The 14,236-nt window shown below is 53.0% G+C and overlaps 5 protein-coding genes across 5 annotated transcripts; 3 read left to right on the top strand and 2 right to left on the bottom strand.

The window, feature by feature from the left end:
* Window positions 1-152: 152 nt before the first annotated feature.
* On the top strand, window positions 153-1,066 carry L226DRAFT_576991 (uncharacterized protein; the record flags this gene model as incomplete). The annotated part of the gene is made up of 2 exons (XM_067685488.1): window positions 153-995; window positions 1,052-1,066. The coding sequence occupies 2 exons, from the start codon at window positions 153-155 to the stop codon at window positions 1,064-1,066; spliced, it is 858 nt and encodes a 285-aa protein (XP_067528316.1).
* An 86-nt stretch (window positions 1,067-1,152) lies between these two features.
* L226DRAFT_527666 (uncharacterized protein) lies at window positions 1,153-3,387 on the bottom strand (the record flags this gene model as incomplete). The annotated part of the gene is made up of 6 exons (XM_067679151.1): window positions 1,153-1,555; window positions 1,691-1,781; window positions 2,006-2,093; window positions 2,608-2,665; window positions 2,784-2,814; window positions 3,189-3,387. The coding sequence occupies 6 exons, from the start codon at window positions 3,385-3,387 to the stop codon at window positions 1,153-1,155; spliced, it is 870 nt and encodes a 289-aa protein (XP_067528315.1).
* Window positions 3,388-5,709: 2,322 nt separating this feature from the next.
* L226DRAFT_527665 (uncharacterized protein) lies at window positions 5,710-6,399 on the top strand (the record flags this gene model as incomplete). Its single annotated transcript, XM_067679150.1, has 1 exon — window positions 5,710-6,399. The coding sequence occupies one exon, from the start codon at window positions 5,710-5,712 to the stop codon at window positions 6,397-6,399; it is 690 nt and encodes a 229-aa protein (XP_067528314.1).
* A 912-nt stretch (window positions 6,400-7,311) lies between these two features.
* Window positions 7,312-8,266, top strand: L226DRAFT_474469 (uncharacterized protein; the record flags this gene model as incomplete). The annotated part of the gene is made up of 2 exons (XM_067676600.1): window positions 7,312-8,072; window positions 8,125-8,266. Coding segments are annotated over 2 exons (903 nt in total), but the record flags the coding sequence as incomplete, so codon positions are not given.
* Window positions 8,267-10,901: 2,635 nt separating this feature from the next.
* L226DRAFT_576989 (uncharacterized protein) lies at window positions 10,902-12,398 on the bottom strand (the record flags this gene model as incomplete). The annotated part of the gene is made up of 5 exons (XM_067685487.1): window positions 10,902-10,945; window positions 11,000-11,155; window positions 11,209-11,388; window positions 11,437-11,751; window positions 12,131-12,398. The coding sequence occupies 5 exons, from the start codon at window positions 12,396-12,398 to the stop codon at window positions 10,902-10,904; spliced, it is 963 nt and encodes a 320-aa protein (XP_067528312.1).
* Between the last annotated feature and the right edge of the window lie 1,838 nt (window positions 12,399-14,236).

The raw sequence follows: 14,236 nt of genomic DNA, 5'->3' as shown, positions 1-14,236 counted from the left end.
CCCGCGTTCCCTCTCCCTCTCCCCGTCCCGACCCCGATCAACACCAACACCCTCGTCACCACAACCGCACCATTCAGTCTCCCAACCTCTCTCCCCACCGCTCACCCTCCGCACATACTCCCCCATTTCCGCCCCGGCTTGATCAGGGCGTCATGCAGTTCCGCGTCAATATCACCAACCCTGCCCATTCCGACGTCCGCTCGCCCTCTGCCTCTGCCCGCGAGCTCACTCCCCTCCATGAGTGGTTCCAAAGCCTCCCCAACACAATCTTGAGAGATTCCAATTCCCCGGCACATTTTCGTGGCAACTCGCTGGAGCAAGAAGAGCAGCAACAGCACTCTCGTACACTCTCCGACCGTGAGTCGACGGCCTCACATCCTCCGCCCATTCCGCAAATCAATCCCCTCAGGGCGTGGATGTTCGCCCGCCATAACCCAGCTTCCGCACGTCCACCTTCCCCCCATTCTTCATCGGCATTGCAGCCCCGCCACCACGTGCACCCCGCCCCGCCTAAAATTCCACCTCAAGAACTCGAGGAATCTTCATCTCCTCGCGTCCCAGCGATCACACTCCCCCGCCCTCCAAACACTGCCCAGCAGCCCGGCCCAGCCCAACCCCAGGAAGAGGAAGAGTCCTCCCCCCCCCCTTCTCCGCGCAACACCCGCTCTCCCCCCGTCCCTCGACCTCAAGAACAGGAGGAGTCCTCCCCAAACCGTTCGTCCCTCACTCCATTTCGCCGCAAGCCTTCGTCCCGGCCATTGATCATTCAACGTGTCCCCCAACCCAACGCAACCCCGGGTCCCTCTCGCTCCCAACACATTCCATCCACCGTCGTTCCTGGGTCCAGTTCTCACCCCGCCCCCCCTACTTCCAACACCGATGTTCCCCACATTGACCTCCTCAGTCTCTCCCGCACCCGCAATCGATCCACTACCCCTTTCGATCCCCGCCCCACTAAACGTGCTCGCACCGGCGTCGTGCTTTCTCCTCATCACGTATGTCCCCCTATTCCCTCTTCCCGCCGCTCGCTCACCTCTCCCCACTCACTCAGCCATCGGAGTCATGAGGAACGGTGGAGCTCTCGCTTCCCTCGCTTAATCACGTTCAATGCTTTTTTCACTGTTGCCCCGTGTAACGAATAATAAATTTCCTTCATTCCACCGCCTGACTGAGAACACCTGTCCCCCGCATGCCTGCGCCCCCCGCGCACACCCGCTCCGTGCTCCCTCCTTTGAGTCCCATGAGAACAATCCGCTCGTCTCCATGTGTGCGCCGCCCGCGCACACCTGCCTTCTTCCCCCCCAAATCGCTGCTTCCGACAGCGCCTTTTGCCCCGCATGCCTGCGCCCCCCGCGCACACCCGCTCCGTGCTCCCTCCCTTGAGTCCCATGAGAACAATCCGCTCGTCTCCATGTGTGCGCCGCCGGCGCACACCTGCCTTGTCCCCCCCCTCAAACCGCTTCTGTGGGGCAACGCCTTTTCTCCCCATCCCGCCCCGCCCGTGCACGCCCGCTCTGTGTTCCCTCTAACCGCTTCCCATGACAAGTCCCGCGGCCTTCCGTCTCAATCATGTACATCATCTCTTTTGTTTATCCGTTCTCATGTCCCCTCTAGAACATTGGGGCGTGAAGGGCCCTGCCCCGCGCACCTTCTTTGGATGGAATGAGCTTCCTCTACCCCCTTTCCTTACGGTACCATTTCATGTTCCCTCACATTGAGCATGTAGGTTGACACATCTATTAGGAGCGTAGCCACATAGGCCGTAGCCGGCCTGAGCGCTACTATAAAGCTGGAAATCATCATCATCATCATCATCATTCCCATGACAAAAGTCTGCCCACCTCCATCTGTGCACCACCAGCGCACACCTGCCTTGTCCCCCCCCCCAAATCGCTTTTTCGGCACAATGCCTTGTCTCCGCATGCCTGCACCGCCAGCCCACACCTGCTCCATCCTCCTTCCTCACTCCTTCTCTGAATTGTGCTCCTGCCTGCTGATCACTCACTGATCTTGGTGCGTGCTCTGTTAAATCTTCCTGACAGGCCTTTGGCCCCTCTATGTCCGCTCAGTCTACCTTTGGTCTCCACCTCTACCTGTCATTTCAAACTCAGGGTATCAGCTCTATTACAGCCCTCATCATCAAGTCGTGAATAACGTCGAACGGTGGTCTTCTATCCTCCATGTCAGTCATCCTGCCATCCAACTATGTGCTTGAATCAAACTTCTGCAAATTGAAGACACCAACACATATTCAAGTGTTGCTCAATGCCTTCCTTCACCAAAGTTTTCACTTACTGCACATTAGCAGGCTTTGACCATCTGTTCAGTGTTGGTCTTAGGGTGTTGTTCTTAGTCTGCACAGTCCTAACACCTCTGTCATTTTACCCACTTTGAACTTTAGACTTTGGACACTTGTTTACAGTTTCATTTACTGGGAGCACTTCTTATAGATGACAGGTGCAGAGCTGGCTTGACTTGTACACATTGAAGAAGTACACCAGTATGTCCCACTTGGGCTAACTGTTTGATCACCTGTTCACATGTCTCAGCTGCACAACAGGAGCCATGCAAACGTGCAGCCAGCCCACCAGAAAGGAAGTCACCCACAATGTTCCCAAAAGATGGTGGTATGTTGCTCATCCTACTCCTGCAGTTCCTCACCCATCTGCCATACTTGTACACATTGCAGTTATGTTTGACAAATCCATGCACACCCAACTCTACCTTTACGTTCAACCATACCTCTTGTACCTCTTCCACTGACTCCTTGCTGTGGGACATACCCAAGCCCGCCAACTACCAGGCTCTCTACACCTATGGTTAACTCTTCAAGCTGATGCTACCATCGCTAGCATCAACTTGTCCCTCTGCACGTGAGTATATGTGTCCTCAATGTTCTACATTATTTGCTTATTCCATCATCTATCTAGGATGGTAATATGGTTGATGTCTTGGTACATTGTCTACTCACTCATCGCGATTAGTCTTGGTCACTGGTCGCTGCTCTTGCATGGTCAGTATTCTGTCATGTGGTCACCAAAGGTCTTCCAGGAGCATCAAATGTGAGCATAAGTCATTGTTGTGCTTGTTGCTGATTAATCTCACACCTCTCTCTTTCCAGCCACAATGAAGTACAGGCATTCTCGTGACTGGCATGTTTATTAGTCCTCTGTACATGCCGCACGGACCAACCTTTACTTTCACAGTGTCATCGTGCTCCATGTGTCTCCTGCTCTCCCTTCCCCGTACTCTGTACTGGCTGCTTGCTCTTGGATGTCTCCATACATGGTCTCTCTGGTCTAACTGCTGGTGATGTGACTCTCTGCGCTCCTTCAGAATCTTCTGCCATGCTTGCTCTGCAGCTATAGTACCGTTTTTGTAATCCATGATGTACTACTTGAATAGACCATCAATATGCGGTTGCCTCTATCCTGTGCCTGAGGTGTGAATTGAGGCACTAGTATAGTGCCACAGCGAGCATGATGCCCTCGATAGTATTAAAATCTACCACTCTACATACGTATTCATACAGGCCTTTCTGCACGCTACATGAGAACATCTGAGTTGCATGAATGCATTTATTGGCCACACAGGATGAGTTTGAATGTTATTAGCCTATGGCACTGCTGATATACCAGTGCTCACACCAGGAGGGGCATGTACAGTGACACAGCGGCTGGGAGTCTGAAGGGAAAACCCCACAAAAATGACAATGAATCTGAAATGGTGCAGATTGACAGGTTTATCCCACAGTGGAAGCTCAAAGACCAGGACAATACAGTGTTTGTGTTATGCGTGGTGAAGGAGGGTTAGGATATGAGGGAGCACAGTATGTGGTTGTGGCAACTGGTCAAGCTCTAGCCATCTGAAGAACTGAGATTCTGGTGAGCACCGAGGCAATTGCAAGCATATGACAATACCCACCTCATCACTGCATGGCTGGAGATTTATTTGGCTTGAAGCGACCCTACATGCCGGATAGCTTGCAGCAAAACAGGTTTGGCTTGGGGTGTGCTTGAAATTGGTCAGGTTCAGGCTGACCATCAAAATAATTCAGAGACAGCTGAATTGTGCTTTATACAGATGACTTCTCTGCACCGGGTTCTGAAGTGCAATCTGTTTCTTTCTGGCTTATGCTAATGTATCAGGTCACTGTTGTTCAAAGCATTAAACATGATTCAACGTTGATATAAGCTACTACATGGCATTTGGTGTTGAAATGAATTTTAGGATAATAATGTGTACCGCACATGAAACTTACACGAAGGACCCGTAAAGAGTCATAACTTACCTCAGCTATCCATGGGATTGACTCACTTTATGCATAGTGGCTTGAGCCGCTCACAAAAGAAACAGGCCATGGAATAGCTGACCTTATATTGCACGCTGAGCGACCGCTGCAGTGACAGGGAATGCACTAGCTTACCATGTTACTGAAGGCGAGCATGTTGTACCTTCAATGGAGGCACAACATCCTTGAGAGAGCACTTCAGAAGGTTGGGAACAGAGGAAGGGAGCAGGGGGCAGGGCAGGGGGGGCGAGTCATGGATGAGGACAACTCAAACATGGCCTTGATGCCGTGCCAGCATGGCATTGTATAAGGTTGAGGCCTGATCCATGCGTGGAAACACCAGTTCAGCTGAAAGCTGACTGATGGGCGTAGTCGAGATCAAGCTGAGGCACGACTCAGATTCAAGCAGAGGAAGCCCTTTTGGCTTGCAGTTGGCCAGGACTTATCACAGTTAGCTTGATGTGAAACGAGTCTCTGGCTGTGTATGTGCGCCAATGGGTCATGGCGGCCACCATCTAGTGAGCCATATAATGCACCATGCACACACGTGAAGCACTTATTGTTTTGCTTTGGCTGAAATAGACATGCCGAGAGTGCGACAGAGTTGTGATGTCATCCTACGCATACGCTGACGGCCCCTTGTGGGGAGGGGCAATGCCTGCAAACAATTTGAGATGCTGAGTCAGCAGGCACCAATGCAAAAGACGGTCAATGGGTATCATGAGACGTGCATGCGTGATCAAGTGTTGCGCGTTGCACAGCAGTGCACTCCAGCTCTCTTTCCTTGAGATACTCTCTTGGAAAACCCGTGAAACTGCCACTGACTGCAAAATGTGTTTGCTTGGAGGATGCGCCTCATGTAGGCGACGGTCAGACTCTGACAAGCTCATTAGGAGGAGAATGACCGGTGGAAAATGGTGTCTGCACTGCAAGATTGCGCCTTAGAGCCTAGGGAACATCAATAATAGTTGGAATAGCATACCTATATGGTGGCTTCTGCCATTACGTAGACTTCCAAGAGCAAGGAGGGACTCAATGAGCAGCAGACAATGAGGGAGGGCCGCGGGCGAAGTCTCGTCGCCATCACGTGACAGAGATATCCGTGTGTGTGGCTGAGCAACCACCTGCGCCCTGTTCTTGCGCGTAGCTCGACACTGCGTGAAGTCTACAGTCTTCCGGAATGCATTTCTGGCCTCAAATTCTATCGCGATCTGTCACAGAGATCATAGAGCATGTTTTGGTCAATTGCAATCTATATATTTGTAACCGTGTGCATGAGCTACTCCCTCCTTGAGCGGGTTCCCCGTCAGCTAACATCACAATCAATTGACCAAAACATTGCCCATATGATTCTGAGCTGAACAGACCCTGTTCAGTATCTTTGCATCGACTCTGTACTCCTACAGACTTCGTCGATTATGAGTACCACTTTTTCTGACAGCGCCGGTCAGGAACAAATATGTACAAATACTGAGGGCCCTGCAGGCGTTGCTCCTCCCCACCCCTTGCCACAGATTTGCGCCGGCGGCGCACTGTTGCCGGTGTCCACGGCCCTGCGACCCAGATGGGTGCCGATGGCGCACACTGCCAGGAACGACACTGCGGCACCGCCCCCGCAGCGGGTGTGCGCCGACGGCGCACTGTTGCCGGTGTGCACACGTGTTGCGGGCCCTGCGTGCAGGATCGGCGCTGCGGCACCCCCCCCTGCAGCGGGTGTGCGCCGACGGCGCACTGTTGCCGGAGTGCACACGTGTTGCGGGCCCTGCGTCTCACGCGCCAATGGCACAGCTGCGAGGATCGACGCTGCGGCATCCCCCCGCAGCGAGTGTGCGCCGACGACGCACAGTGGCCAGGATCGACACTGCGGCACCGATGCAATAGGCCCCCCACCCATGATGGACGCCGATGGCGCACGGTTGCGGGGTAGACACATGTTGTTCACCTTTGACCACACGCTTCGCGAGGGTTGTGCAGAGGGCGCTGAGGGCCCAATAGCCCCCATGTTTAAACCACATCAGATCAGAGCGGTTTACCTGGCTGGACAGTTCTCAAGGCTTGGAGCTCAGATGGGCGGGCCAAGCTCCAAGGGGTCGACATTAAGAAAATGACACCTTTAGCGCCGGTGGAAAAATCAAACCCCGGCGGAAAAACCGGACGCTATCGACACAATCGATTAATGAAAGACAAGGACGGTCAGCGATTATCCGTGAAATTTGCAGCGTACCTGTGGAGGAGTGAGCAAAGAGAAGGATGGTCAGTGATTACCCGCCGAAATTGCATTGTGCCTGGTTTGAGCGAGGTGCATATATAGAGTAGGAGTGCTACCGCGGTTGCGGCCTCCTTGCGACTTCTGAGCTGCCCTGTTCGCGATGAACTATCCGAACGAACATCTGCCTGCATGCTATGTCGGCGTTGCCGATCTTCACGCGCTCTCTATGCCTCTTGTTGAAGCGCGGGCGACGGACGATCTGGTGCTTCTCCATCTGGCAGGGCGGTACTGTGACCAAGGAGAGTGGAAGCGGGTTGTTATGGATCCGATCCGTGGTGCATACCGGCCATCTGCAAAGCAGTCAGAGTTCAGCTGGAACTTTCAATCGCTGCTTGGCTTTTCGAAGACGATTCCGCTGAAGATCGACATCGAGTTCAATCTGTTGCCGACTGTAGGGGAACATCTGTCGAAGCACCTGCATGTCCCTGCGCCATTGTACGCGCGCCGCCAGGTACGAGTGTGCTTAAGAATGTTACGTCAATGATGGAGATGACTGAAAGTTTGGTAGGATGGCACGGTGCCGGCGCCGCACGAGATTGCACACGTCTGCGTGGGCCAATGGGCGGAGCGGGTGCGGGTGCTGATGATGTTTCCGAAGATCTCGGATGCGGCCGGCCCAGTTGAGCTCAAAACCCAGGACCTGCGGGACTTGTACGAGCTGGGGTGTCTGCCTACCGTGGAGGAAGTTCTCCCCCACAGCGATTGGGGCAGGCCAGCATACGGCCGCTACGACGATGCTTGCCAGGCGAGGATGAACGCGTCTGGCCAGGCGGCACACCCACCGGTCATCATTCCCCAGGCGCAGCTCTGTTGGTTTGCAGACACTCTTCGGGCGAAGCTGGCGGATCACCCTCGGTTGAGTGAACCGTTCTTCATGATCGAGATCAACGGGCCGGCGATGTACTTGGACACGGACATCAACGAAATTCAAGAGGCTTACGAGGAGTGGCTCGACGTGATCGATTTCGCTGCTGCTGGGTCGTTGGATGACTGGTACGGCGACATTGGCTACGAGGTGTCTGATGACGGGTTCGTTCTGCAGTGGCGTACGGATGGGCACCGGAAGATGTTGGCTGCCCTTCTCCCGTCGGATGCTGAGAACGCGGTCAATTCTATCATGGCGCGATGGGAGCAATACCACGTGCTCGAGACGAACCACCTCTTTGGGCTTGCTGGGTTCACGGCGACGCCTGGTCCGCTCGGCGCGCAAGACGGAGTTCACTGCATCTCCGCCTTTGCACAGGAGCACGTGATCCCGATGATGGTCGGTCGTCACGCGGGGACACCACACGCTGCGAGCGAACTTGCTCCTGGCTCCATGCCGCAGCTGCTCGAGGCTGTCGACAAGTTAGCAGCTGCCTTTGCGGACTGCGCGAGCGGTCAGGACCCCCAGGACGTGACTGCTCGCTTGGAGCTTCGTGTCGACGTTCGGAGGGTGATGGACGTGATCGGCAGGGTGCGGATGGCGTGCGTTCAAAGGTCTATTGTGTTAATCCCCACGGCCAGTTGGTGGTAGGTTACCTCTTCGTTTGCACTTGGTTTCCCATTGATGACCGTCTGCCAGGTACATCAAGTGGTACCGCATTTTGAGTTGCCGCTTCATTCTGCAAAAAATGGCAATGGTCCCCCCCGCGGGGCGCATGCTCACGCACTCTCTGCGCCTTGGGGCTGGCATCATCGACGTCCTCAACGCCACCATGGGACGGCAGAGGTGGTCGCAGGGCTATGAGACGCTGAGGCTCTCCTGCAGCATGGATGAGCAACAGGGCCAATTTTTCTTCAGCGACATTTTCTACGCGCGTCGAACACAATGGATCAGCATCCCCACCAACAACCAGATCACCGTCGCCAGCCTGTACGCGCTGTATGGTGTTTCGTCTAGGGCGGAGATGGCCGCGTTGATGGGATACGATGACGTTGACCCAGGCCCAGCTGTCGATGACCATCCTTCGATCTCTCAAACCCTCACTCCCAGCGTCACGCAGGTGAACCCGGATGGTGTCGTTCCGCTCAATTTGGCCATTCCGCCCCCTCCGGAACCGCGGCTTTTCGACCCACGAAGGCATATGTGGGGGTACCTGGAACTTCTGTGGCCTCAGTTCCTGATCGATCTCATGGGGCTGTGTCCTGTTCCGAACCCTGGCGGGCATTCTGCTTACACGACGCTCACCGCTGCAGAATGCAAGGCGGTCACCACGGCGTTCTTCATGCAGTTAGAGCTGCCGTTCAACGCGGTCGTGTGTTCCCAGGAGACCGCCGAAGAGTGGCGGTGTCACTTTGACCGTCTCTTCCCCACGGACGAGGAGGGCGTTCACAACCTTCGCGCACAAGGCAACTTCCGATACCTGCACATGTGGCAGCGTCTCACAAGAGATCTGTCTCCTGAACTCTTCGAGATCGCGAAGGCCGCGATCTGGGGGCTCTTTGATCTCCTCTGGTGGATTCCCGCCACTTCGCCCCACGTCGTATGGAACACCGAGGACAGCGCGCACCCCCACAACATCCTGGCCGTTCGTTACGCGCCGGGCGTCGATCCTAACACCACCAGTGCGCTGCGCATTGCCGTCAACGAGCGCCAAGGGGCCGCCTGGCAATGCACCTTGCGCGGCCAGGTTTACGACGTCCGCCACCCAGATCTCCCAGATGAATTCCGACCTGACCTGGAGCACTATCCGACGGCCCGTGGGTCTGTTGTCCCGATCGCCGTGACCCAAGCTTTACGTAATCTCTACGTGGAGATGGTCAACAACTCACGCTCGCTCATGCAGCCGTCCGCTTTGTCACAGTTTCATCGCAGCACGAACCACAGGCTGCTTCCTTTATAAAGCAGGCTCGTTCAGCTCGTCATTGAGCCACCTGAGTCAAAGTAAGACTTCCGACGTTCCTCATTTAGGGCTACCACATTCTGACCAATGTCGTCCAGAGCGCTCATCCCCAAAGTCCCGTAACCAACGTCCACGTAGCTCTACGTAGTTGTCTATTGGAAATCTCATGCCTGTGCCACGTTAACATTTGGGGTGACCACAAGATCAACATGTGCCAACATTCACATTGGCGCAGACGACGCTGTGGGCATTTGTGCGCCGATGGCGCCCACTTGGTTGCCCGGGCAGGCAGATATGAACACATCTGTGCGCTGACGTCGCACACTTGGTTACAGGAGGGCGTTGGTTGCTGGGCTCTCCCAGGCAGGCGTGCGCCGACGGCGCACACTTACTCGCAACTGGCCGTCATGCGCTGAAAGGGGCCATGTGGGCATGTGTGCGCCGCTGACGCACGCCTGCCGCGCACACCAGGTTGCAGGACGCCGTCGCGAGCAGACAGGGGAAGCATAGGCGCATCTGTGCGCCGCTGGCGCACGCCTGCTTGCGAGAGGCCGTCAGACATCCACAGTGGGCCATGGTGCGCATCTGTTTGCCGACCGCGCACACTGGGTTGCAGGAGGCCGTCGGGTGCTGACGAGAAGGACCCTCCCAAGCAGGCGTGCGCCGACGGCGTACACTTAATCGCACCTGGCCGTCACGCGCTGAAAGGGGCCATGTGGGCATGTGTGCGCCGCTGGCGCACGCCTGCCGCGCACACAAGGTTGCAGGACGCCGTCGCGAGCAGACAGGGGAAGCATAGGCGCATCTGTGCGCCGCTGGCGCACGCCTGCTTGCGAGAGGCCGTCACACATCCACAGTGGGCCATGGTGCCCATCTGTGTGCCGACCGCGCACACTGGGTTGCAGGAGGCAGGGACACACCGTGCGGACCACAACCTTTTGCACAGAAGGAAATTGGGTGCTCGGCTTGTGTCATTGCTCCACACCCCTCAGGGTTACCTGCGTGAGGTTATTTTCTTAGGGTTGGGGGTATCCCCTTAAGTAGACGGGCCTTTGGTCGCCGGAGCAGTGTATGATGGGCACAACAACAAAACAGTTAGTAATACATGACATTGACGAGACATTGCGGCCGGAGCAGAACATGGCAGACACAACAACAAAACAGTTAGGCCCTGGTCGGCTGCACAGGGATCCCTTGATCCCACAGAATCAGGTTCAACCTGGAGATATCTGAGACCCCTGGTCCCAGCGCCTGGGGGCAGTCACAGGTCATCACAGGTGCTCGTGTATACGTAACTTGTGCTATAATATTATAGCTCACACATAGTTTATCCTTATATTTAATGCTGCATAATACTCTGAATCACTATTAGCTTACTTACCTTGACCAATACCTTCACACACAATCTGTACTAAGCATATATAGCCATTAAGCCAAATGTTTTTCACAACACCAATTTTCCAATTCAACCACAACTTAACACTTGTACTAATTCACCACAACTACAACTTGTCAATTATTCCTCATCCTCCTCCATGTCATCCCCAAAGTTGAGCTCATCTGCAAATATAAAATCAGAATATAGTGCATAAGATCAGCAAAATAAACACTTACCCTCACCTGGCTCACACCAGGTCTGCCAATGCTGGAGAGCCCCATTCATCACCTCCAGAATGAAGATGGGCTGCCAAACAAGCTTTATGGCTTTGAACCGCAAGCTATGGAACATGAAGGACCCCAGCACTGGCAGGTTCTGGGCAAAATAACTGACTGTGAACAAGTATAAATAAGTCTAACTTGAAAAAAGCGAAAAAATAACTCACTTTTGGCCACAGTAAGCCCCTTGTGGAGCTGAGCATCATGCACATACCCATTCCAATGATAGGCTGTAACATGCTGTTGGCTAGCATCAAGGCAGATGACCTCAGCCACCCGGAGCTCCAGCTCAACACAAGTCAAATCGACCTGGTTGTCCAGAAACTCCTGGTCAATCTGCAAAAGGCCTAATATAAATCAGCAATAGGCTAATAAAAATAAATAAGCACACTCACCTTCAATGTTGTCCAGCTTGAGATCAGCAGCCTCCAAGACTTCCTGGAATGCCTGAAGCACCCTATAGGCAGTCCCAGCTTGCTCATGGTAAACACTCCTGTTGGAAACCTTCACAGTCTGAGCCCAAGCCTGGACCACAGTGATGAGGATGGTGGTATGAAGCCGATAGAAGTTGGGGATAAGCCAGCAGGGGCCAGAAGCAGATTGAAGGAGCACCCATCCCTTGAAGGGGCCAGGAACAGTACCCATAAAAAGAAGACCCCAGGGGGTAGGGTCAGGAGCATGAACCATTAATGGTTCTATAGGCAAATGCCCTAGAGGAGATAAGAGTTGAGTAAAGGGGAGTGCTCTGAAGGGGCATAGTGAAGTAGGCTGTGGGGGTGGAATGGGGAAGACCAGCCAGGGAGGGCCCTTATTTATACTGATGGTTACTCTGCAAAAATGTGTCAGTACAGAAGAGTAAGTCAAACATGACAAGGACATGCAACAATCAGGCTGTCCCAGACAGTGTCCTCAGCTGTCACCACTCCTTGCTCCTTGTTTCAACCAAATCTGGAGATAGTGTTGATAAGTGTATGAACCTGGTTATAATCCTTCACCAACTAGATACACCATGGAGGGGGTTAGTAAGTGATGATAACTGGAATGCTCAAAGACACACCTACTTCGCCCAATGCTACCAGATTCCATCACACTTCTTCACCTCTCCGATGGCTGCATTAGTCAGTGCCCTGTTGACCATAATCCATGCACCATTCTTCCAGCTGTTATCCCTATGCTCTCCTTGAGCCATGGCCTTCTCCAGAGTATACATGAGAGCCTTGTCATTGGCCGCAGTCCATATGGCATGGAGCTTCTTCCTGGGAGCAGTAGTGGGACCCAGAGAGTTGCTAATGCCGCTGGGCTCTGTAGAGTCCGGGGCTTCTTCACTAGTGTGGCGCTGACTGCAGGTTTGTGCCATTGTTGTGAAGCTTAGATATCAATTAAGCAGTAATACAATAGATGTAGCCCAGAGAAACAAAGGACACAGCGGGCTCGAGGTTCAAGCACAGGTCAAGCGTAGAGTGTGACAAATGATCTTCAGGCTGCCGAACGATTTTTGAGATCAAGATGGGCTTATCTGGCACTTATTTGGCCTAGGATTCCTGCGAAATCCCAGGATCTCTTTTTTGCAGGCAAGGATCAAGAGATCCCTGTGCAGCCAACCAGGCCCTTAGTGATACATGATATCGACAGGACATTGTGGCAGACACAACAATGAAACAGTTAGTGATACATGACATTGACGAGAGATTGTAGCAGACACAATAATGAAACATTTAGTGATACATGATGTCGACATGTCATTGCGGCTGGAGCAGAACATGGCAGACACAACAATGAAACAGTTGGTGATTCATAACATCAATGTGAGAATGCGGCAGATATTGTGGCAGACACAACAACAAAATGATTGGTGATAGGGTATGTCAATGTGACATTGCGGCAGAAGCAGGGAATAGTGGACACAACAACAAAACAGTTGGTGATACATGGTGTTAGGGAGAGATTGCAGTGGACACAACAACAAAACAATTAGTAATATATGATGTGGATAAGACATTTGGGCCCTGACTGGCCCCCTGCACAGGCCAAGCTGCCTTTGGCTGGAGCAGGGTATGTTCTCTCTACCAGCTAAGTCATTCTGCCATCCATTTCTTGTATTGTATGCGCTTGAGTGACATGCCCTTCTGAGCAATGTTGTATATATGTGTCTTGACAACTACCAATTAAGCTGGAGGTTGTCCTCTGGCTTGAGGAGCACCTCTCAAAAGTCAAGTTGTTCACTCTCCATTATTTGCCTTATGGTGGGGTACCTCTCCTCATGCGCAGAGACTCTGTCCTATTTCCTGAGCTTGTATCTGTCAACCTTGATGCATGCCAGGTGTGTCTTATTCACCATTTTCTCTGCTGCTGTCTCACCCATTGACCGCCTTCTATCAAAGTAGGGTCACCTGTAGCCCATCCACTCCTTTCCTATCTTCCATCCTCCATCCACTCCTTTTCTATCTTCCATCCTCCATCCCCTCAGCGAGCGGGCATGGTGCCTTGAGTGGCTAGAGGACGGTATGGTGCACAGTGTTGGATGTGGGCTAATGTGCTTTGCAAAAACACCTGACACGATGTGCAGTGGAAGTGTATTGGGAGATAGTGAGCAGGGTGTGGCCACAGTTTGAGTCCCCCCGTACGGGCTACTGCCTGGACAGCATGCATCTAACCTGACATGTTCTAAGGTTTGTCAAGGGCATGTTGAGAACATACTGTCAGGTTGAGGGTTACAACCACTATATCATAAGGGTTCTGTGCCTAGGACATCTCTTTGACCTGTTTTGTTGTAGCAAGAGAACCCTTTACTTTGTTCAGTTTAGCCTGTGTTCTCATCCACTTATTAGAGTTATTTCTCAGAAATGCACTGCCTTAGTTACTGAACCTCGAACGACAGTTATGGTATGAAGAATGACACTGTTACAATACTGGGGTGGTGGTTTGCTAGGAGACTTTATGTTTGAGCTTTCTCTAGATATGTCTGTTAAATTCTTCTACAGTCTGTGTAAGTGTATATGTAAGTTTATGCGTGAGAGCGGTGAGATTGGTGTTTAGGGTATGTAGTGTTAGAAAGAGGATTTTTGTGACAGTGTAAAGGTTAGGGTTAGTCATTATTGTAGTTAGGGTTAGGGTTAGGGTTAGGGTTAGGGTTAGGGTTAGGGTTAGGGTTAGGGTTAGGGTTAGGGTTAGGGTTAGGGTTAGGGTTAGGGTTAG

This window comes from Lentinus tigrinus (genome assembly GCF_003813185.1).
Source record: "Lentinus tigrinus ALCF2SS1-7 unplaced genomic scaffold L226scaffold_102, whole genome shotgun sequence".
Classification (NCBI taxonomy): Eukaryota; Fungi; Basidiomycota; class Agaricomycetes; order Polyporales; family Polyporaceae; genus Lentinus; species Lentinus tigrinus.
Note: the sequence above shows the minus strand (reverse complement) of the source record. Positions and strands in the feature narration are given on the sequence as shown.